The following is a 24,264-nucleotide window of genomic DNA, read 5'->3' as shown; positions in this document are numbered from 1 at the left end:
AGGAACTTGAAAGTGATCACCTTGTAGACCACCACTGAGATAAATTATACATTTATTTTTTATCAGACCCATTGTAGTAATTGCTACTTCTGCACATAGAGGTTTACAAAATGTCCAAGACTCACCTGATATGTGTGCAGAATCTCAAGAAATGACTTGTAGATGTCTGGTTGGCCTTGAAAGCGGTTCTTGATCTTGTTTACATAGTTAATTGCATGGTTGAACTCAACTGGCTGGTTGTTCTGCATTGTAGGAGTTGCTGCAGTTGCAGTGGGTGTAGCATGTGCCAAAGGTCCTGGTGTGTGTGGTTGCGCTGGTGGAGACCGTGGAGATGGGTACTGTATAGGTGTGCTTTGCTGGTTTGTTGGGGTGTGAGCCTGGGACTGCATTGGCTAGTGTAATGGCAAAGCAAAAACAATTTAGTTTTTTTCCCCAAAATACATCAAAGTTTTCTGTAATGCCTTAAACATTAACTGTGAATATCTTAACTGTTAAAACCATCAAATGTATCTTGAACTCTAATCCTTTCTGCTGCAAGCAAGCAAAACTACAACAATTTGCAATGCCGTGGAATAAATTAGTATTTTAACTAAAGATGCATAGATTCATCTCACATTAAGTTTTGCTCTGCTCGTTACACTCAGGGGCCCCAATCTTTCTTACTCGTGAGCCACAGTCAAATGTAAAAAGACTTGGAGAGCAACAATAGCATCATAAAAGTCCATTGAGGTGCCAAATAAGGGCTAAGATTGGCTATTAGGTAGCCTCTATGCACACTATCAGCTTACAGGGGACTTTATTTGGTAGTAAATCTTGTTTTTATTCAACCAAAACTTGCCACCAAATCAGGAATTCAAAAACAACTACCCAAGGAGTTGGTGAGCAACATTGGGTTAGGGATCATTGTTCTAAAGGCTGTGTACTTAGAAAGGTCCCATTGATGTACTCTGCAAAGTTCCAGGGCAATAGCATGTGATAATTCCAAGCATTTTGTTCCAACAGAAAGTAGTAGTTCCACTGGTAGGGACAAATGCTCAAATTCTATTCTTACCCCCTATTTCATGGCAATAGCCTGTAAGCTTGGGTGCACTTAGATTGTAAGCTCTACCGGGCAGGGACCTCCTTCCTACTGTGTCTCATACCACATGGCACTTATATATATATACACACACACACACACACATATATATTTATTGTATTTATTTATTATATCACTTGTCCTCCCTGTGTGTAATTTTGTATTCTGTAAGACTGTACAGCGCTGCGTACCCTTGTGGCGCTTTATAAATAAATTTATACATACATACATACTCACTTGTCAGGCAATTGTTGCTCTGAAGTATTTTTTTCCCACTCAAATTACCAAAATACTAAAAGCAGCCCATAGCAAATACTGCAAGACTCATCCGACCTAGCGAGGCACTTCATTTCTTACCTTGCTGATTTTAGCTGGCGGTGGCTGAGGAGTTGGGTGTACTGGTGATGGAATGGGCTGGGCAGATGGTTGTGATGGTGGAGGAGCTTGAGGAACTGGAGGCTGCAGACCATGTGTTGTAATCTGGTGAACTTGACCAGGAGTGGTTACATTAACCAAGTCATTTGTTTGCACCTCTATCTTGTATCCAGGTGGCAAGAAAGTATTAAAGCCCATTATTAGCTCTGGGTGACCTTTAAAGAGTTGAGACACACGGCTTATGACCCCTGGTGTGTCAATACTGTGGGTAAATGGGGAAAAAAGTAAATTTTTTTTTTAATATAGCTATCATCTGCAATAGATATTTTCAACTGAGAAAAAAATATTATATAATATAATATATATATTATATTATAATAAATATATATAGTCTTGTAAAGAATCGGCACTCACCAGTATCAGGGCAACGGCTGGGTGCTCACAAAAATAATGCATCAAACTCAACAGTAGAAAGCACTCACAGCTATAGCATCAATCAAGTCAGTGATTTATTTCAGCATACCATCTACGCGTTTCGATCACCACAGGATCGTCATCAGGATATAGAGATATAGATATAGATATATATATATATATATATAGTCCCATTATATCCCCTCACACACATTCTGACATGAGTTCAGTCAGTTGGGCTTATGCAGAAATGGCGCAAAAATACTATGCACCCTCAGGCTCTCACTGTAATGCCAACGCCTCCCTTGCCATATTCCATTGTAAACTGTTGAATTTTGGGACTTGAAATCTCTCCTTTCCATAGTGGGTAGTGCACAGATTCTCTGGAAAGCAGAGGAACTTTAAGTGCCAGAATCCCTCATTTTACAATGGAACAAAGTGAGGGAGGGGGTTGCAATAAACTGTAAGCAGAAAGGATCTAGAAAAATAGATTGTTGGAGTTATCATGGTTTCCTTCAATCTGTGGAATCAGGTATATTATATTTAGATCTGGAAGTTCAGCTGTTGTTTATGTACCTTTTCTGCATAAACCCAGCTGAATGTGCTCATGTAAAAAAAATTGAGTATTTATTTTCTTTAAGCTTTTAACCTCTGTCATGCCTTAACTTTAAGGATCATCTGCCCTCTGAAGTATATCTAAGCACATACCCATATATACTTGTATTAAAAATTAGGTCTTATTAACAAAATACTGCTGTCAGAAGCAATTGCATGACAAAATGGAAAAAAAAAAAAAACTTTCCTTACTTACATTACCTAGTGGTTTTAATTTTGTATATAAGCATATTACATTTCACCTCTATGGAATAAGCAGTTCTGCTCACACACCAGCAATGCCAACCGATCTAAGGACACCCCAGCTGCTGCAACTCCACTACCTCTTTATTTTCTTTTCAGATACATTCATCCATAGATCAGATGCAACAAAATTTGCTTTCTCTCAGTGTAATGCAAACAAATTCAATGGCAGGGTAAGACAAGTTGGCAGACCCCCAAAGAAATAGCTTCACTAAAAGAAGATTCCGCTAGAAGTGTGGACATCTCTGGATTATAGCATAAATACTTATTCAGTGGAATATTTGACACACTGGAGCCTGGCTTCTCAAACATGCCCTCATCCATCAGCAACTTTCCACATTTTATAGAGTAAATACTTATATAAATAAAAATGTATCTCAGTATATGGCATAGCTTCGATAGGGCCTGTACAATATATTTAAGCAAGAGATGGAAACATTTTTTTGTAGTTGTAAAATAGTTTAAAATGTAATATAGGCGCAAGATCCCTTATTCCAAAACTTGTTTTCCAGAAAGCATTAAAATTACTGGAAGACTATCCCATATAAAGCCCATTTTAAGCAAATATTTTACATTTTTAAAAACAGATTTCCTTTTTCTCTGTATTAAAACAGTACATTCTACTTGGGGGCAACTAAGTTACATGAATCCACATTGGTGATTGGTGGCAAAACAATCTTATTGGGTATATTTAATGTTTACTTTTTATTTTGCGAAGTATGGTGATCCCTTTTCTGCAAAACCACAGGTCCCAAATATTCTGGAGACTGCTATAGAAAAGTTTTAAAAAGGCAAGGAATATTTTAAGAAGAAACAAATGCCTAATCAGTATGCTGCTGGTAAATACTTAAGAAAGTTACACTTAGGAAAATATAAATATCATTTGTACGGATTTCTCAAAAAAAAAAAAAAAAAAACCTACCTCTGTGATTTAAACTCCTTCATTATGTCAAGAAAGTCATTGTACACTTGCGGCTGGCTACCAAACTGCAGTTTTACCTGGTCAAGGTAAGAAAGAGCATCTTCCACCTAGAGAGAACAGAGAGGCAAATGTATCAATAGAAGCAAATGCAAATGAAGTGAAGCATGCTTTATATATCTTTTACCCACCCTAAACTATGTTTCCTTACACAAGACAAAAGCAAATGAAGCTTATGAATGCAGAGCCCAATTCCTTAAAATTCCTAAAAAGGTCCAGTAAACACCTGGGAATACCCACAAAGCATTTACACAAACCAAAAATTATGTTCAATTTAAGAAATCATTACATTTAAAAATACCAGTAGTGGTAAAAGAATTCTATCAATGTAACGTCCACTCCACAAATGCTAATAATGTATGCCTTTGAGGCCTACCTTTAGGGGTATTTAAATAATGAAATTATATCATATAAAAAACAATCCAGACTTGACCAGACCCAAACCAAACAAAACTTAAGAGCAGAAACCCTGATTACTAAGACCCCCTCACCCCTACACTTTTCCCATTGAAACAGCTGCATGAGAAGTTCGCCCTAAGTGATACAGACTCCACCACAGACCCTAAGGCGATAGCACAAATCATCGTCTTCTACTACACCAAACTATACTTCAAAGCTGGACAGAGGGTCAGAGGGGGAAGCATTTTTAAATGACCTAGTGTTCCTTACATTACCCAGCGATTTAAAGAGATTACCTAGATCAGTGATCCCCAACCAGTAGCTCGCGAGCAACATGTTGCTCCCCAACCCCTTGGATGTTGCTCTCAGTGCCCCCAAACCAGGTAGTTATTTTTGAATTCCTGACTTGGTTTTTGGGTTGAATAAAAGCAAGATTTACTACCAAATAAAGCCTCCTGTAAGCTGACAGTGTGCATAGAGGCTGACAAATAGCCAATCTTAGGCCTTATTTGGCACCCCCATGAACTTTTATGGTGCTTGTGTTGCTCTCCAAGTCTTTTTACATTTGTCTGTAGCTCATGAGTAATAAAGGTTGGGGACCCCTGACCTAAATCAACCCCTAACAGCAGAAGAAATAACAGAAGCAATAGGGTTCTTCCCGGGGGGGTAAAGACCTCACCTGCCCAGAGGTATACCACCCAACATCACTGCTTACTGCAGACGTAAAAATCCTGGCCAGAAGACTAAGGAAGGTAATCACATACCCAGTCACTGAAGACCAAACCGGTTTATATCAAGCAATACAACTGCTTATAACATCAGAAGACTTATGCTTAATTTATCAAAAGACCATGTAAATGCTAGACAGAGGGCAGTTGCAGCTTTGGACATAGCAAAGGCTTTACCGCACCACGCTTTACCACACTCACTCAGCTGTTAGGGTGAAGACACACGGGGCTACTAGTAGCAGCTACTTATCATGGCTACAAAAATAGACACTGCTGATCATTTACAAATATTTGTCTCTACCTGCCTTTAAGCAGAGGCAATTCTCAGTATTGTCTATGGCAGGGTATTTTCTGGCGTTTAGTTTCATCCCAAACAAGCAACTTCCCTCTCTCCAGAAGCACAAGGCAGGGGGTGCCCAATGTCCCCATTCTTCTCTTCATGTTAGCCATAGAACCCCTGGCCCTGAGGCAAAACCTATTCACAGAACAACCCCACCTAAGGTTCTTTCATTAGCCCAGGTGTGGTCAGATCAAGGGATGATCCCATTTGCTACTCTGAAAGCAAAATATACCACCCCTGCCTCACAATGGCTTATTACAAAATCAGAACAGCAGTACAAAGGGTACTCAAAACCAAGAATCTTATAGTGGGCAGCTACTTGATAATGGAGGTTTTTGACACAGACAACCCGACTCACAAGTGTTACAAAGCCCACTGCTTATCTCTACCATATACAAATACAAAATACTACAACTTTACCAGATACATAAAGCCTATACTACTAAAACCCTATTGCATAAACTTAAATCAGGAGATGTCTCCACGATGCTTGAGCTTCAGCATGGAGGAAGGTACCCTAATGCATGCCTTTTGGTCCTTTACAGAATTACAGGCCTTTTGGATAGCCATACAGGCATGTATTACTAGACTGTTGAGTTCTGACCTCCCCCTTGACCCTTGATGGTATCTACTAGGCATGGAACATCCTACCCTACTAACAAACCCGCTTAAAAGTATTATTCACAAAATACTCTTCCAGGCCCGCAGGCTGAAAGCCCAAAATTGGAAGTCACCAACCCCCACTCTATATCCGCCTGGGAAAAAGCAGTACTGGAAATGCATAATGTTGAACGATTAATAGCAAAAAGAAATGGTACCTCTGCGCAACACATCAAGATATGGCAACTATGGATCCTAGACAATTTGTAAATATCCTGTTAGAAATATACTATAAAGGGAGAGCTCTATCAACGTTCAAATTTGATAATTTTTTCAAGATTCTAATTTTTTTGCGCTAAATAAACCTAAAAACTTGAAAGTATAAATTCGCCATCTAAAAGCCTGAGAGTTTTTATTAGTCAAGTCAATGGGCGTTGTCTTTGGAAAATGTAAGGTATTTGAGTTTTTTATTCTAAAGAGTTTTTCTTATTAATAAACAAGCAAGTATTTAATATGCAAGTTTATTCAGAAAAACAAACTCGAATTCATAAACTCAAAAATTGATACATAAGCCCATAAATGTACGGTTTACCTGGCTGTATATCTGAAAAGACGTTTATACTTCTGTTTTATTCAAATGTATCCTGTGCTCCAATAAACTTACCTTAACCAAAAAAAAATACCAGTAGTTTTTCTTGTAGGGCTATTGGGGGCACTTTATGGATATTAAATACAGTTGCACTGAACATCAGCTAGTGCTTTCTTTAGACAACAGGATGGCTAAAACCGATCAAAGCAGATAAACACAATTCAAAGAAAAAATTCCAGAATACTGGATATCAATAAACAGTATGTTACATTAAATTAATAAGTGCCTTTTGGCATATTTGGCCTTTAAAGGAACAGTAACACCAAAAAATGAAAGATTTAAAGTAATAAAAATATATTGCACTGTCGCCCTGCACTGGTAAAACTGGTGTGTTTGCTACAGTAACACTACTATAATTTATATAATAAGCTGCTATGTGCCTGTGCCTTTTCGCCTTTGAATGGCTGCCTCCATGGCTACATAGCAGCTTATTTATATAAATTATAGTAGACTTTCTGAAGTAAACACACAACACAGTGCAAGGCAGCAGCACATTATATTTTAGTTACTTTTATACACTTTCATTTTTTGGTGTTACAGTTCCTTTAAAACAAAAACAGTGCTCAGTTACCCTCTACAACAAGAAAGCTAAGTATGCTTTTACTAGTTGGTTCTACCTAGATATAACGCAGATTAATTAAATGCCATAAAACATTTTATACTGCATTAACATACCAGTATATTTTGTTCTCAAAAATATTTTCATTGGCAGCAAAACCCTAATATTTGCAGCAGTATGTATGTTCAGTTCTCATTACCTTGGTGGGTCCATCATTTATATACTGCATAAAAACTGCTGACAATGGGGCACATTTACTAATCCACAAATCTGAATCCCGAATGGGAAAAAATCGGATTGGAAACGAAAATTTTGCGACTTTTCGTCACGGTCATGTTTTTTCATATTTTGGCGATTTTTTTGTCGCGTCACGACTTTATTGTATTTTGCGCAACTTTTTCGATGCTGCCACGATTTTTTCGTATTGAGCAATAGTAAACGGCGGAAAAACCAATCCGATTTTTCCGTGACGGCGACGAAAAAGTCGCGGAAAATATACGATAAAGTCGTAACTCCGACAAAAAAATTGCGGGACATACGAAAAAGTCGCAAAAATACCGATCATTACGAAAAACCGCGTTCGTCCGCTTTCGGTCTGTTCGTGGATTAGTAAATCTGCCCCAATGTTTGCAAGGCAAATAATGTGTTCAGCCACATGGCAATTGTCCACAAAGACACACAAATAGGAATGGTGCAACTTTCCCAAGTGATACAAATTTTGTTACTGGAAATATGTTGATATTGTCTATACTGACATGACCAGATGTAAGTTTGCAATGCAGCCTTTTGGACTAAGCTTAGCCAGGATAATAGCAGCATTCTGCCAGGGGCTCTGGTATTAAAGGATGTTGGATGGGTCTCAGTCAGGTCTGCTGTAAATAGTTTTTTTTCCAAAGCCTTGACTTGCAAAGACTAATAAAATATAATTATTCCCAAAAGGGAAAATGGCGTGTTTCATCCAGGGAATTAGTTCAGTTTAAAAAATACTCTGTGGCGGACAATGTGTGCATTTTATGAATGTGTGGTGTGTGAATTTTAGCAAATCTGTTATAAGATTTTTTTCCTTTTTGTTTCCTGTTAAAGGTCTTTAAATCTGCAGAAGAAAGCCTATTTATTCAGCTCCATCAGTTTATTTACCTTTAGCCTCTGAAACTGTTGCCCTTGCGCAGGTGCAGCTGGTGGGGTTGAATGAGCATGACTCTGAACAGCTGGTCCCCCATGGCTTGGCACAGGCGTGCTGTGGTGATGACTACCATGCACTGCAGTAAGTGATGCCTGGCCATGGCCTCCAGAGCTCTGTGGCACTGTTGAAACCTGTAAAATAATTTCAGAAGTATTGTAGGATGTATTATGCAGTTCCTGACTGAATTATTTTTCTGTAATCTGCTAAGTACTTTCTCTGGCAGAAAGTGTGCAGATATAAAATAGTCTATTAATAGACAATATAATTTTCCCTGAGCTGCAGGTTAATATTTCTATTACAAAACAATACCACATGATTAAAAGAAAATACTATATGAGGTTCCCTGACTGCGACTTAAGAAAAACTATGGGCAGTGGTTACTGTTCTATATTTTTGCTGATTCTAGCAACAGGATTTACTTGCACCAGCAAGTTACAAGGCTAAAATGAAAATCTAATGATAATGGAAGACTTTAAAGACCAAATTGATATTGTTTACTTTACTTATTTTTTGTGGTCCCTTACAGGCCAGTGGTGTTTCTCTCTCCCCCCCCCCCCCCCGACCACCACCAGATTTTATGTTTTCACAGGATTTACACCATTTTGACATCACTGCCTGGGAAATGTAAAATTGGGGTTCTACTGTAGCTCTACAAAAAAGCCAATTTAAGCTGGGGATTAGTCATTTCTATTTAAAAGACACTACATTTTTGATAAAAGCATCTGCAAACTTTATTTTGTTCTGCAATTAATTGCCTTTACAGAGGAGCACTGCAATGTTCCATACCTGGTATCCAGGAGCTACTGAGTACTGGATGCCCGCAGTGGGCTGCATAGAATCAGGAGGCGGTTCATATGTTGGAGGAGCAGGGGCAAGCACACGGTGTGTGTGGGCAAAAGATTCGGTGATCCTCCGTGGCTGAGGTGGATAGGCAGCTGCCTCTGGCTCATCCAGTCGCCGCTTCATCCTGAGAACATAGTCAAGCACCAGTGATGGCCCTTAAAAAATACAAGGAAGAATATGAGAAAAGCAAACACAAGTTTTAACACCAAAAACAACCCTGAAAACAGGGATATACTACTAACTCATGAAAGCTAAATGCTGGTGCTACAGGGAGCCCCACTATGTTGGCAGAAAAATTAGACATACAACAGAAAATTCAAAGCAATAAAAAAGGAATTAGTGTTCCATGTTTAATATGAAAAGGACATTTATTATACAGCTTTTCATGTCTGGATGACAGGTCCCCCTCAAACTTACACTAGGGATAGTGTAGGCAGTGTCCAAGGATCCTAGAAATTGTTGCAACTACAGTTCCAGCCAAAGTTTGAAGCAGTGGTTTATAAACTGTGGGGTTGGCCATCCTGGAGGCCTTGGAGTAATGCCAGCAGGCCCAGTCTAAACTGGCCATACACGCAACTGATATCGTATGAAATGAGGTTTCATACGATATTCATGCATGTATGGTGGATCGATGAGATGATCGATATCGCAAAAGCCTCGGATATCGGTTGTCTCGTTGATCTGGCGGGACAAAAGATTTTGATTGGGCACCGTAGAAGGTGCCTGAGCAAAAGCTGCGTTTAGGGCTGAATTGTCAGATTTGAATTGTTTCATGTATGGCCACCTTTAAGGTCAGGTTTGTTAAGATTTGGAGAGAATACGTATTTGCTTTCCTAAATAATCCTGGAAGGCCAGTTGGAAGGTCAGTTGAACACTTTTTTTCTGTCCTAGATAATTCTTGGAACTATAGCTAAACAACTGATACACTAATGTTTTCAATATCTGTAACCTTGTTATGAGACAAGTGGTGGAGGTCCTGGCTGTGAAGGGGACACTGTAGCATATTCTCCATACCACTCACCATGGCAAGAAAATTGAGGGGATTATTAATAAAAAATTTTAGGTAGTCCTTTGAATTTTGGTCCTTCAGGAAATAAAGATGGAAAATGCTGCTCTACAGCATTGTCCCAAAAAATTCCAAAATCATTCTGGCAAAAACAAACAAAAAAAAATGTGACAATCGGGAAGGCAAGAAAGGAAACTTATGTAAAATTCTAAAAGCAAATAAAAACTGGGTCAAGACTAAGACAAGGAAGCACCAAATTATTAGCTTTATGATGGGAAGTCAGAAAAAATTCTGGAACAAAGAGAAAGGAAACATGTACCATATGAAAAAATTATGGAAAATGATGCTTAAGAAATAAGAACAAATGCCACCTTCTTTACCTGTGCCTGTCACTCTCTCTTGAAACATTGTAGTGGTGTACTCTGAATAAATAAGTTAGGCGCCTGTGTTGAAGAGGGTGTCAACATGGCAAGGCACACAGAAATTAGTACAACCATTGATGGGTGAGGGAAAATGCTGGGTATGTGGCAAAAATTTGTTCTATTGTGCTGCAACGTTTAGGTCAGGCTTTAGGACATAGCAAAACCTAGGATACAGTATACCTGCTTGTTAGGTGTTTGCCCCATGGCACTGGGCTTGAGGGTGATAAATAGTCTGAAGGCAAGGTTTACATGTATGTTAATGCCAATAAATGTATAAACAGGAGATTAACAGGGTCCAGTAAAAACCTAGAACTTACCGATACCACCTTAAGTGGGATATATAATGCCTAAAATATCTGGTTTTCTACATGCCCCAACTGTAGCATTTAGAAAGAACTGAACACCCGTCAGCTGCCTCTATTTAGTATATTTGTCACAAAAACAGAAGCTGAAAATTTTTCGCCACATGCTGCGCGTGCGTTTCTTTCTCCCTCGTGTATCCTAATTTGCATATGCAAATTAGGATCCGGACGAATATTTCCCAAAGGATTCATGGTTCGGCCAAATCCCAAAATAGTGTATTCAGTGTATTCCTAAACAGTAGTCAGACTGACATTAAGAGAAATCCCAAGCAATAACTCTTAAAGGGTACATATAGGATAAATGCGAAAACCCTAATTTTGTAGGCAATTATGAATAATATATGGTGCTGGTTTCACTTTGTGCTAAAAATTAATCCTATCTGTAAAAATGGCCCCTTTATTGGAGCTCCCTATAGATCCTATCACTTCTCTGTCCGAGTTTGAAATGGAGAGTGGGCGTGTACTAACGGTCCCTGCCAGAAGCACAGTAGGAGGGGGAGAGCCAATCACAGCCCTGCACTCACACAAGCACAGACAGGCTTCAGTTCCCTATCAGGTCAGCCTAGCTGCTGATTGGTTCCTATCTTATAGTGCAGTGTAAGGAGGGTCGCCGGCTCCCCTGCACATCCAGCAGAAGTGGAACTGATATGCGGGACTAGAGGAGTTTTGGTGGAATTTCTCAATAAATCAGTCTGAAATACAACTTTTTTTAAGCACATTCCTTCTATATCTAGTGGAGTATAATTCTCTGGTACATTCTTAATTTTTATAGGATATGTCTTCTTTAACAAAATGTCCACAAGCCTATGCAGTTAATTTAGTATAACAGTATTTTAGGAGAGATTTATTTCCAATTTTTTTTTTTACATATGTCCTTAAGAATGGACTGTATAATGACGATTTTGCAGAAACAGTGCAAAGAAACATATGCTGGTATGCAAGTACTTTATTTCAAAATAAAAAATATAAGTTACAAAAAAGAATGGGCTGTACAATGAAATTAATAATAATACAGTACTGTACTGCAAAGACTCTACTTAAACTCACAACTTTGTTCTCATAGTACACAAGTAACACTTGGGTCATTAAACAAAATTAGAGTAAGTAAAATGTGAGCATTCAAGATTATTGTATTAAAGGAGAAGGAAAGGCTAAGTCACTTGGGGGTGCCAAAATGTTAGGCACCCCCAAGTGACTTTCATGACCTACCTTGTACCCCGGGCTGGTGCCCCCGTTAGGAGAAAACAGCACCAGCCCGGGGCACCTGTAGACACCGCTTCCTCCTTCCTTTGCGCGCTGCTGCCGAAATCCGTGGGCCGGCGCATGCGCAGTAGAGTGAAAAGCCGACTTTAATGTTTAAGTTCGGCTTTTCACTCTACTGCGCATGCAAGCGAGGAGGAAGCAGGTAGCGCCGGCAGCTACCCCGGGCTGGTGCTGTTCTCTCCGTACGGGGGCACCAGCCCGGGGTACAAGGTAGGCGTTCTAAGTCACTTGGGGGTGCCTAACATTTTGGCACCCCCAAGTGACTTAACCTTTCCTTCTCCTTTAAAATGGTTATTTAAAAAATGCCAATTCACAAAAGTTCCACTCCAGCTTCATAAAGAACGCACTGCTGTATTATGTGGAACAACACTTTTGAGTTGGAATATCATTTATTGTGTTATAACAAATTAAGACTATCTGAATTACAGGTTCTACTGTAATATCACTTTGCTGGTGGTAATAACGGCAAATTCAAAAGCATGGAGTAAAACCGGTGAGACCTTTTTTTACCTTAATAAGCCTTTGGTTTAGGGTGGATTACGAAACTATGAGATAGTGTTTTTTAATGTAAACAAATATATTACTCTGCTTGAACTCTAATTGTGGAGTGAATTATGTTTTTTAATTTCTCCTCTACCCCCTATTCCAACTACTCTTGCACCAATTAGCGTTGATCAGTCTAGAGCTGTTAAAGGAGAAGGAAAGTAGTAGTAAAAACTAAGTAATAAGGTCTGTAAAATAACAGCCATAAGCACTCACAGAAAAGCTGCACTGAGCCCTCTATCAAAAGAAACACAGGATTTCTTGTCTCCTTTTTTGTAAACATGTTCTTCTGTATCAGATTTCCTCCCAGAAAAATCCTTCATTCCAGGGGCCAGAGTCTGCGCAGTTCCCCTTTAAGTGGTTCCCCTTTAAATTAACCTTTAGTATGTTATAAAACTACCTATTTAAAGCAACTTTTCAATCGGTCTTCATTCTTTATTTGTCATAGTTTTTGATCTATTTGCCTTTTTCTTCTAACTCTCAGCCAAAAAACTTTTTCTGTGCGAGGCTACAGTTGTATTTTTATTGTTACTTGTTATAACTTGTCTTTCTATTCAGGTCCTCTTCTATTAATTTACCATCCTCTCATTCAAACTGCTCCCTGGTCGCTAAGGTAATTAGGACCCTAGCAACCAGATAGAAAACTGCAGAGCTGCTAAACAAAATGTGAACTAAAAAAAAAAAAAAAAACTACAAACAAATGAAGATCAATTGCAAGTTGTCTCAGAATATTACTACATCATACTTAAAGTTAACTCATAGGTGAACAACCCCTTTAACATTAGTGGAGTGGATGATTGATCATTCCTGCGACCAATGGTTATAATTGTAAATGTGCATGTCTACCTTTAGGCAAACTAGATTAATGGCATGGCACTGAATCAGACAACAACCTTCTAAAAAACATAGTTGCAGTAAACCCATGGAACAGTGTTGAGTCACTTACTACCGGTATGGCAAATATGCACAAATGCCACCTAAAATTCAGACAGCAGCATTTTCAGGAAGCAGATTGTTATTGTCACAAGTATGACACAATTGGATAATGTTTAATAGGAAGTGGCTGTAGATAATTACAGATACTCAGTTGTGGTTAAATTTTCCTCACACAAGTCATGGCTACAGATCAACAAATCTAATGTTATGACATTAATCTTAAGAGTCCATCATTAAACCCTATCCAACTTAAGTCTCCACTCCCCTTCCGACTGCATGCCTTCATGCTTCCCTCCTCTTCACTGTCTAGTCAAGGTTGAAGAGGGCCAGCTATACAAATTAACTTTGTAACAATACTGTAACAAAGAGACTTGCAACAAATGACCAATAAGGACCATATGCAAGTGTTAACAGTTCTATACAGTGTCAATAACTCCAGGAAATGAAAGTGTTTAAGAACACTTACACATAATGCTCACAGTCTTGGATTAAAAACAATTTCTACAAAGTATTATATTTTGGTTTACAAATCCTACTTCTTTATCAGGGTTTTTAGTAGCAGTTCATAGATATGGATTGCACAAAACTGACTGGGTAAGGCTTTGCATAGACAACAGAAACAATGGTTAAACACAGCAGTACTGCAAAATACTGCAACAAACCCAGATTTGTTAAGGAAATGACAATTTAAAAAGGAATGAATACATCCATTTCTGTCCTCCTGGCCCTTTACACTCCTGGTGTGTATGCAGTTACAGAATTAGCTAGGCCCATAAAGCTGTAGTTGAATTACAGTTTCAGCATCTCCTGAGCTGTTTGGACCAGTAGTTAAACAGATGTACTTCTTCCAGAAACAAGGTAGAACCTCATTCCTTTCCTTGTTGACCCGAGACTGACTGCAACTGCCACAAAACTACTACTAGGCTGTACGTCCCTTGGGCCCACCCCATTACCCACTCAGTAATGTTCACGTTGGTTTCCATTCAGCACCCTCTTCAATACTCGCTCATGTTTGGTACTTCTAGTTTTTGGTATGGCAGCTCCTGGTGAACTACAATTCTCAGACACTCCCTACAATGAGAAGGTCGCAGGCTGGATACCTATTTGAGAAAAGCCTCTCAGTCGGCAAACTTATACACACGACTTCAATGATTTCTCCTTTTTAACCATGCGACCTTCAGTTGGATCACTATCGTTAGAAATCGGAAAAGGGACAGACCATAGCTGAGAACTACAACTCCCTATATGCCCCGCGCCAGCAGAGTTGAGGGGGGAGAGAGTCATAGTGGGAGTGGTCTTTGTGCAACAGTGCTGGAGGCTGGCGTTCCCTGCCGTGGAGTAACCCCTGGAGAGCCCTAGAAGTATTAGTACCGAGAGAGCTTGGGAATGTTACGCCTGCTTGCCTCACACGTTATAATTGTGTCTATTATCGCCCCAAATATCCAGCGTGCTGTGCGCTCACACTCCTGCAATCTCTACAGCTCAGTATCAGCACAGCATAACCCCACCGCCGTTTTCTTTCGTATATGTATTAAAATGATTGCAAACTACAAGTCGCAGCGACCACCAACAGCTACATCGCATGGCGACGTAGCTCAACGAGAAACGGAGGGCAGGATACCGGGCACCCCCTGCCCCAACTTTAAACCCCCTACACCCATGACTCAGTTCGCTCTTCCGGAAAGTAACCCAAAAACAATGCACCTTTCGCTTCCCCTCATGTTCCTCTAGCAGCTGGACAATATAGCCCTCGGTGGTCTTTCCACCAACAGCTCCCCTACCTGCTTTACTTTAGCCCCATTCACGTATCCCGTTCTTACTTTCAGTTCGCAAAGAGCCACCTTGACCGTGAAAATTTGATGAGGACTGGATCTCCGGTTACCGGCCGTGCGCTCCTCTCTGTCACCGGGAAAATCCCGCCTCCGCCACACCGCGCAGGGCGCCACCAAGCGCGACACCTCATTGGATAACTGTAACTGTCAATCAAGCTAAAGGACCAATTGCGTTCCAAAGCAGACTATCTAGAAGACGCACAGTGGGCGAGCGCCTGCATGACACGCCCATCGATCTCCGCTCTTGCAAGCAAGCTAGAGCGGAAAATGGCCGTCAATGGAATGAACGCTTAAACACTGCCCACTTTGTGATGTCATCCTTTAAAAGTAACCGCCCGCCCTTTAGCAATTGGTTAGCAAAGGAGAAAGGGGCGGAAAGGAAAGAAAATGAAACGGGTTTCAAGGACACGCCTTCTTTAGATAATACACGCCTCCTTGTAGTGTTTACAAGGGAAGGAGAAGACTACGGGCAGTGGGGGCGGTGGTACGTCACGGGTTTTTGACCTGTGTTTCTCTGGCGGATGGTGAACTACCTCTCTTCTCAGCCAGCGGCTGTAAGTGACAGTAGTATAAAAACAAGCCAAGGGGCACATGTAAAAAAAATGCTGGCAAGGGGTTAACAATGAACTAATACAGACAAAAACTTACATATTTACTATTTGTAAAACGCAGAGCACCGTAGTGTGATCTAAAGCTAGGGCACTATCCAGATCTGAACAGAAGTGTGGGACGGGGCAGTGGGAGAGTGAAATCCAGGCGTGTGTCTGTGAGGTAGGGGCGGGGTGATGTAGGGACACTAAGACTGAAAGGAAAGACTCTTCCAGATTGTGCCTCTAGAGACAGGGAACATGAGGTGGCTGCCCTTGTAGTAGAATTGTTACTTCTCTGGAGCATCACGTGATTGCAAATCCTATAGTATAGATCACTTAGTGTTCTTCTAAATACCCACGTAGAGTAATGTGCAGACAAAGTATGCTCTATGGGTGATGTTACATGACATGAACTTAAGCATGTCACATACCATACTGCAGTGTTTCTCCCTGTGAATAACAGTCCAAGAGAAGCATTTAATAAATGCTAGGAATAGTGAGGGTTGCTGTACCTAGGAAGTCCTAAACTAAATAATGCAAATCACATTTGGAATTGTATTCCTATTTAATATAGGATAGAGACCAGTAACTGGAGATATTGGCCTCTTTAGAGAAAAATGTGTAAAACTGGTTACACATGCACAGATTTGGTTGTGCAATTGCCTGATTTCGACCACACTACCAAATAAATTTATATGGCTAGTTGCCATTCAGGCACATAATCCTGATGAGTTGAGGATTACCAATCCATCAGAAACATTTTTACTAGTCAAGTAAAAAGAGAATCTGCAGATTTTCTTTACTTCTTTCTGCTGTCATCATTTGGCCCAAACTTGCAGATATATACAGAGGTGGCCATGGATGTATGGCCACCTTAACAACCTAACCAACTTAGTATAAAGGAATGCCTAAACCCTCCTGGGAAAGGGAGTTACGCAAAAATGCAATATTGACAGTGCCGTTTTTGTACACGACAAAGTGAAATTAACATCTGTTTTATGAATTCCCTACCAATTTCTTGCACATGGCCTCTTGATTTCCTGGGTTATGTGACACTTTTTAAAAACTGATTAAGAACTGGGTATAAAACAGTTCTGATGTATGTTTTCTATGCACTCCATAATTTGTTTGTATGAGCTGATCTAATCTCACAGCATGTTGATGGATGTCATGTATAATTAGATTATAGATGTGCATGAAGCAAGTTTATGTAGGGATTAATGCAGTCTCTTTTGTAAAACAGGAGTTCCATACCCTTTTAAAAGGCGCAATATAACAGGTTAAAGTTGTGTTTCTATAGTCATAAAACGTAAATGTTATTTCAAATGTACTTTTTTTTAAAGAAAAATTGTATTTCTTAAAAATGTGTATGACCAATTATAACTAATGCCACTATTTATAAGAATATACACTGATTTTCTATATCTGTAACCTTGTTGTGACCTGATGGGGACCTGTCTAAATTGTTCTATTATTGTGTTGTCCTACTGTACAGCACAGCATGCACAAGCAGTGCAGTGTAAATATACATACAAGTTCACATTATTAGGGTTTACATCTTCCACCAGACATTTCAAATTTTTTTTTTCTTTAACACTATAGTATGACATTTTTAATCATAATTGCGACATCCCAAGGGCATTAGGTCCATAGAAAGGCACAGCAGCATTTATAATGTTTCAGTATGCCATTCATGAGTTGGAGTTGTTATATTCCTAAAATAAACGTAGTAAAATGTCTATAGCCTATGATAAAGCAATGCTGCCTGGTGCTGACTAATCAAAAGTGTGATGTTTCATAGCCAAGATGCAAACCTTTCTCTCTCGTACTTAGCACACACAAAACTTGATGTCAGATTGCAGAATTGCCTCTAAATCAAGGATAAGCTACCATTAGGGTTCCGACCACAGTGTCTATACTGTTTTCACACATTGTATTAATCAAAAAATGTTTGGAGACAAATAAGACGATAAACGTATATGAAACTTAAGGCTACATTTCTGGGGAGGAGTATAAGAAGAGCAGCCTCATTGTCCTCAGCTCCGCCCCTTGGCTAACGTCGGCCCATAAAGTAAAGCTTATTGGACAGCACTTCCGGGTACAACACAACTAGCCAACCATTGCCTGCTATCAGCTTCCGCTTCCTATGACCAGGAGTGACCAGCAATATGCACGCCCTACCAATAGTGTTAAGCCACGCCTTACACGGAAGAGAACACGGAGTCGATGCCTAGTGCCAGCGAATAAGGGCGGTGCAATCACTCTGCCCAATGAAAATACAGGATGCCTAGGTACTGGAGAGGGCCAATAGCGTTTAGATAGGGCGGGGCCAAAAAGGATAAAGCTGAGGCACGTACCATCTCAGAATTATTAAGCGCGTTAGGAAGGGAGAGAGTAGAGGTTTTAGCGTGAGTGATAGCGGCTAGTTTTCGTTATGCGTGCAGAAGGCAATTAAATTTAATAGTACATTGACCAGAAGACATGGAACAGTGTAGTGTAAGGCAGGCTATTTAGGAGCCGCTTCCACATAGCGCGGCTGTTCAGGGGTGTTTTCTGCTGCCTCCCAGACAATACAGTCACCTAACTGCAATGAAGCACCACCCCCCAAACCCCATGTCTATACTCCTATTAATCTCATGCAAAAACCGAGCTCACATTTTCCCAAAATTTGGTCTCGTGTGATATTCGGGGAGAAATAAACTTAAAGGCACAAATGATTTAAGCGTCAGCGTTGAACCTCCGCCTTCCATCAATCGCTGTAGGTCCCCCAAACCCCAGCACCACGAACTGCGTTAACCCCCCACCCCCCAAAAAAACCTAAGGTCATTTTAAGAACATAAGGGATCCCTAATTCTTCCCTCTCAGACAGGACAAACCAGCCTTTGCCCATGCCAACTGACTGGGCAGTAACAGCCCAGCTGGCTCGGGTGCATAACATTTGTCCCAGTCTCAGCCCTACTCCATCTATCCATCTCCCGGCCTGGCGGTCATCTCTATACAGATGAGAGCATATTGGCAGGCATATTTGGACAGGTAGCCACATGGCCACCATCGATTCCCCTAGGGCAGGGATCTCGCCACCCACAGCTATTAGGCAGCAAACTCTCGCGTGGCTCTGGGGATTCCAGTCCAACAGCAGCTGTTTAGGCGCAGGTTGGAGAACGGTGCCACGGGGGAATGTGTATCCGGACACCCTGTACATACGAGGTGCAGCACGGCTGGACTCGTAACTCGCCGCCTGACCCCATCTGCGAAAAGGCAAGCACTTCGATGTGTCCCACTGGCCTTACTACAACCCCAGCGCCCCAGTCCAAACAAAGAATGGCTCCCTTTAGGATAAACAAGAGGCACATACCTTCCAGAAATAAATATACGGCCACACCAAGTCAGGGACTCTATGCTAGGATAGATACACCCCCCCCGTTTTTTTCCAAGACTCCTAGTTCTAGTCCAGCCCCCTACAGAAAAGAGGGTGGGTGTGTACCATAGAAAACCTTAGAGGGGAGGGGAACTCATTTAAACTCGACCCCGCCTTCTTGCCATATAGAGACAGCGCTCCGTCATGGGGGCTTAGCCACCCGCCCCCTTGAAGGGCACGTCCCATTTGGCTCTGGTGCTGTTTGTTCTCTCCTTCCTTACTAAGGCTTGTAGAGTCTAATGTTAATTTTGTAGTGTTACTCGCGGCCCTCAAGCTGACTTAGAACTCTTATCAGATTCAATGACCGCTGTATTTGTTTCATAAGTAGTAGGGCTCTGTTGGGCGGGAGGTTGTGAGAGACCGCGGCTACAGCGCGCATCCCAAATATGTTTATGTGACAGGTGCGCGTAATGATTTTGGACGACAAGAGCGAAATTATAGGAATATGGAGGGGCTGAATGTGCACAGTAACGACATACCTCAAATCAATATAGAATTTTTTTAAAAAACTACAACGTCCAAAATGCATTGCAGGTACGACACAAAAGATATCGCCCACAATGCACTGCTTTTTAATACTTACATAGATGAAAACTATGGAACCCAGAATGCTGTGCGGTGCTTGAATCGCGGAATAGGAAACGTTTGTCGGATGGTGCAGAGCGAGCGGAAAAGGTCTAGGTTTTTAATAGCCCAGAAAACATATGGAAAGAGGCATAACAATATTGACAGATTATTATTTTGTGTTCTTTCATATTGTCTGCCCTGCACCTTATATGTGGAATAGAATATATAGCGCTGCACTGCTTTGTCTCTGCAACTGACTGTAATATATTGTAAGTTTTCTTAGCCATAGATTGTAAGCTGTACAGAACAGGAATCTCCATACTCTTGTCTCTTTGTTACTTAGCTCTGTGACATATTTACTACAGCTGTACTTTATTAGTATTAATCGTACTTTGTATTTATTGACCTATTATTGTAATGACCCCCTTGTTTGTTTTAATTAAATTATTTTTCTTCTATTCATCGCTGTATACATACATAACACATGTTTGTGTTAATTAAAAAAAAAAAAGAAACCAAGATAAAATCTGTAAGAACTTATTCCACCTTTTTTTACAAAATTGTGATCTGTACAAAGAAGTTGAAAACAAATCAACAGTTTAGTGAAACAAATCATACAAAACCTGGTTGCATTAGTGCGCACCCCCTAAACTAATAACTTGGTTGAAGCACCTTTTGATTTTATTAACAGCACTCAGTCTTTTTGGGTCCATCTGTTTGGCACATTGAGACTTTGCAAGGTTTGCCGACTCCTCTTTGCTAACATTTTCCAGATCTGTCAAATTGTGAGGGCATCTGTGCACCGCTGTCTTCAGGTCACCCCACAGATTTTGGTAAAGCTATTGCTTTGTTGATTTATGTATGCTTTGAGTCATGCTGAAAGGTGAAGTTCACCTTTAGCTTCCTGACAGATTCTTAAAGGTTTTTTTACAAAACAGGCTGATACTTGGAGCTATTTATGATTCCATCCACCTTGACTAAAGCACCAGTTCCAGCTGATGAAAAGCAGCCCCAAATCATGATGCTGCCTCAGCCATGTGTCACTGTGGGTATGGTGTTTTTGTGCCAAACATACCTTTTAGAATTATGGCCAAATTTTTAACCTTTTCTCATCAGACCATAATTTATTTTTCCACATGGTTGTGGCAAAGTTTAGTCGGGTTGAATGTTTTTTCTTTTTGAGTAAAGGCTTTCATCTTGCTACCCTACTGCACAACCCAGACTTATAAAGAATAAGACTAAGGGGCACATTTACTAACCCACGAACGGGCCGAATGCGATTTTTCGGAAAATTGTCGCAACTTTTTCGTAGCCATTACAAATGTTTCGCAAAATGTCACGACTTTTTCGCAGCGTTATGACTTGCGCGAATTGTCGTGACTTTTTCGCGCCAAGTACGAAAGTTTCGGATTCATTCAAGCTTCAGTATGGTGACTTTTCTTGGGCCAGGTTGGAGCTGCAGAGTGCCATTGAGTCCTATGGGAGGCTTCCAAAATCATGAAAGTTTCGCCCGCCGCTTACGAGCGCTCAATACGAAAAAGTCGCGACAAGATACAAGCAAATCGTAACGGTTATGAAAAAGTCGCAAAAAATACGAAAAAGTCGCAAAATGTTCGTTTTCCAATCTGAATTTTTCCAATTCGGATTCGAATTCGTGTCTTAGTAAATCAGCCCCTAATTGTTGTCACATGTTGGGAACAACTAATACTTAAAAAAAAAAAAAAACTCCTGCAGCTCCTTTAATGTTGCTGTAGGCCTCTTGGTTTTCTCCTTGTCTTCTCATCTTGGAGGGACATCCTGATCTTGGTACAGTCACTGTTGAGCCATATTTTCTCCACTTGTAGATGACTTCATCTTGCTCCATGGAGTGTATTTGAATACTTTTTTGTACCTCTTTCCTGATTAATACCTTTCAATGGTGATATCCCTTTCATGTTTTAAAAGTTATCTGTGGACCATGGCTTTTGGCGTATGAGACCATGAGACCTACAGGAACAGCCAAACTGTATCGGAACTCACACAGAGCCACTTTAATTGATGGCAGGTGTATACTAACTATTTGAGAAGAGACTAAATATCCTTGATTATTAAAGGGTGTGCACAGTAATGCAAACAGGTCTATGTATGATTTTTGTTTTTCCTACTTTCACTAATGTTTGTGATTTCTTTTCAACTTCTTTTTAAAGCTGGCAATTTTGCGATAAAGGTGGAATAAGTCCTGACAGGATTTATCCATTTCTTTTTTTTTTTTTATTCAATAAAAACCTGCCATTTTGTAGGAGCATGTAGACTCATTTATATCCAGTATAGCTTTACCAAGTGTGTGGTCTTTTCCTGGTTAGCGATTCAGCTATTGCAAACACAGAAACCTGCCTGGGTATGTCATAACACAGCATTACCTCAGCAGATTCTATATTCACCCACATTATTTATTATATATTATCCTCTTACCTTTTTTCAATCTGCTGCCCAATCTGCCTTTCTTCTGTGTTCCCTGCATTCATTTTCTCTCTTTTTGTTTCTCAGATTTTCATTTTCTTTCCTTTTCTCTGTAACCCTCTCTAAAGCCTCCACCTTCCTCATCACTTCTCTATTTCTCTCCCTCTATCTATATGCTTTTTTTAGCTACACTTATTTCCCTTTGTAAGGGCACCTGTCAACCTGCAATTGTTTCACCGACCAGAGGTGTGGGGCTAATAGAGCCCCCTCCGGTTGGGGAAAACAATAGGGTTTTTCTATTTTTAATGATAGCCCCCCACCATTGCTAGACCACCCACACTGTGAGGAAGCTCCTGGCGAGGGTAGCTTACATGTTCATATTGAGTGAGTGCCACAACTCACTTATTATGCACATGCTTGTGATGTGAGCTTGTGAGGCACATTCACATAGTGGGTAAGCAGGCAGACTTGCTCATTATGCCATGCACACCATACAACATGGCCATGTGCACTAGGAACTCCCCCCTGGTGTGGGTGGTGTAGTGCTGGCGGGGCTAATTTAAAAAAAAAAACATTAGCTGTAGGAAGTTAGAAAATTCCAGTGCTGCTGGTTAAGTGTTTTTAAAAAAAAAATCAGTGATTCAAAACTGTCCTATCCCGTCTGAGGCAATACTATTTAACCGAGATGGAATCCCTCCCCAGTTCCAGCACTGGTTACAGATATATGATAATTTGTGCATCAGTCAACAACAGTTTAAAGAATATTTGGGGCAACAAATAACTCCCCAAATCTTATTGAAATTGACAATCATGCTAAGCTTTTAGGCAAAGACGCATTCTTTTTTTTAAAAAATTTCACTCTAAATGGACTTCAGTACACAGTAGTGAAGAACTAAACCCAATGTAAAACTTATTTTAGTTTAAACTTGTGGTAGTATTAGGTGCTTTTTTTTTATAAGACTCCTCTATTACATAGAGGTCATTAATGTATCAATAAGAAAAAACATCTATTACACTATGCAAACTATTGGAGTGGTGCTAAATGGACTTTAGGTTTGAACCCTCCAACCCAGACTTGATCTGATTCCAATGAGGGAAGAAAATGAGGCTGTCAAAGTTGCTGTATATTGTGGTGAATTAATTCACCATGAATTAATGCATCTGACCTGGAATCCGATATGGCAAATTTTTGTCAAATCTGTTATGTGCTCACTTGATGTATGGCAATAGAAATCCCCATTTTACAGTCAAACAGGCAAAATGTTGAATATGTTGTTATTGTGCCATTAATATTGACAGCCAAAATAGCACTGATCTGATCCTTTGGGCCAAACATATCAGAAAAAGGGCGCCACTCTTTTATTTCTGCATCTTTTGATGTTCCAAACATCCGCAGGTAAGATAAAATTTGGGACATACATTTTTTAGTTTTGATAGAATGTCATCCAATAGACAAAAATGTTGAAAATGACTAAACTGTCCAACCAGTTTTAGGCATGTGCTAGTAAAATTATGTCCATTAGGTGGAGTTATGGTAAACAAAGAGTAAACATTGCAGCTCAAACTTTACTTATTACCATTATTATAGCCATCACTACCAGTAATATAGTTGTTTTCATAATACATTTAAATCCATGTTGGAGCATATGCCTCATGGTTTGCAGCTTTCAGTGTATTATTATTAGGACTTCTAATCCACTATGGGCTATCCAAACATAGCCCTCAACACCTCACTGTTGTATAGTGCCTTTGCGCCCGCACACTGCAGTTTTGTTTTCTAAGGGGCTTTTTTTTTGTGTTTATAAATTAAATGCTTTCTTTTTAAGGAATTCTCTTTCATACTACTGCAACATGCCCAGCTTCTGCACACTGCACTTATTC

At 40.1% G+C, this 24,264-nt stretch overlaps 1 protein-coding gene across 4 annotated transcripts in view; it reads right to left on the bottom strand.

Annotated features, from left to right (window-relative positions):
* The window catches only part of sin3a (SIN3 transcription regulator family member A), a 53,233-nt gene extending 33,813 nt beyond the window's left edge, over positions 1–19,420 (bottom strand). The window contains exons 1-6 of one of the 4 annotated variants that reach the window (XM_012966901.3): positions 19,315–19,420; positions 8,949–9,160; positions 8,117–8,293; positions 3,648–3,754; positions 1,436–1,715; positions 126–392 (exon numbers count right to left, since the gene is read on the bottom strand). In XM_012966901.3, coding sequence (XP_012822355.1) covers positions 126–392; positions 1,436–1,715; positions 3,648–3,754; positions 8,117–8,293; positions 8,949–9,128 — 1,011 coding nt within the window. In that variant the 5' untranslated portion in view covers positions 9,129–9,160; positions 19,315–19,420. Of the gene's footprint in view, positions 1–125; positions 393–1,435; positions 1,716–3,647; positions 3,755–8,116; positions 8,294–8,948; positions 9,161–15,318; positions 15,638–19,314 lie in introns of those variants that run through there. The other 3 variants (XM_018092398.2, XM_012966900.3, XM_002937477.5) reach the window with 3 other exon arrangements.
* Between the last annotated feature and the right edge of the window lie 4,844 nt (positions 19,421–24,264).

Source organism: Xenopus tropicalis, chromosome 3 (assembly GCF_000004195.4).
Source record: "Xenopus tropicalis strain Nigerian chromosome 3, UCB_Xtro_10.0, whole genome shotgun sequence".
Taxonomy (NCBI): Eukaryota; Metazoa; Chordata; class Amphibia; order Anura; family Pipidae; genus Xenopus; species Xenopus tropicalis.
The sequence above is the reverse complement of the archived record's forward strand: the minus strand, read 5'-3'. Positions and strand labels throughout refer to the sequence as shown.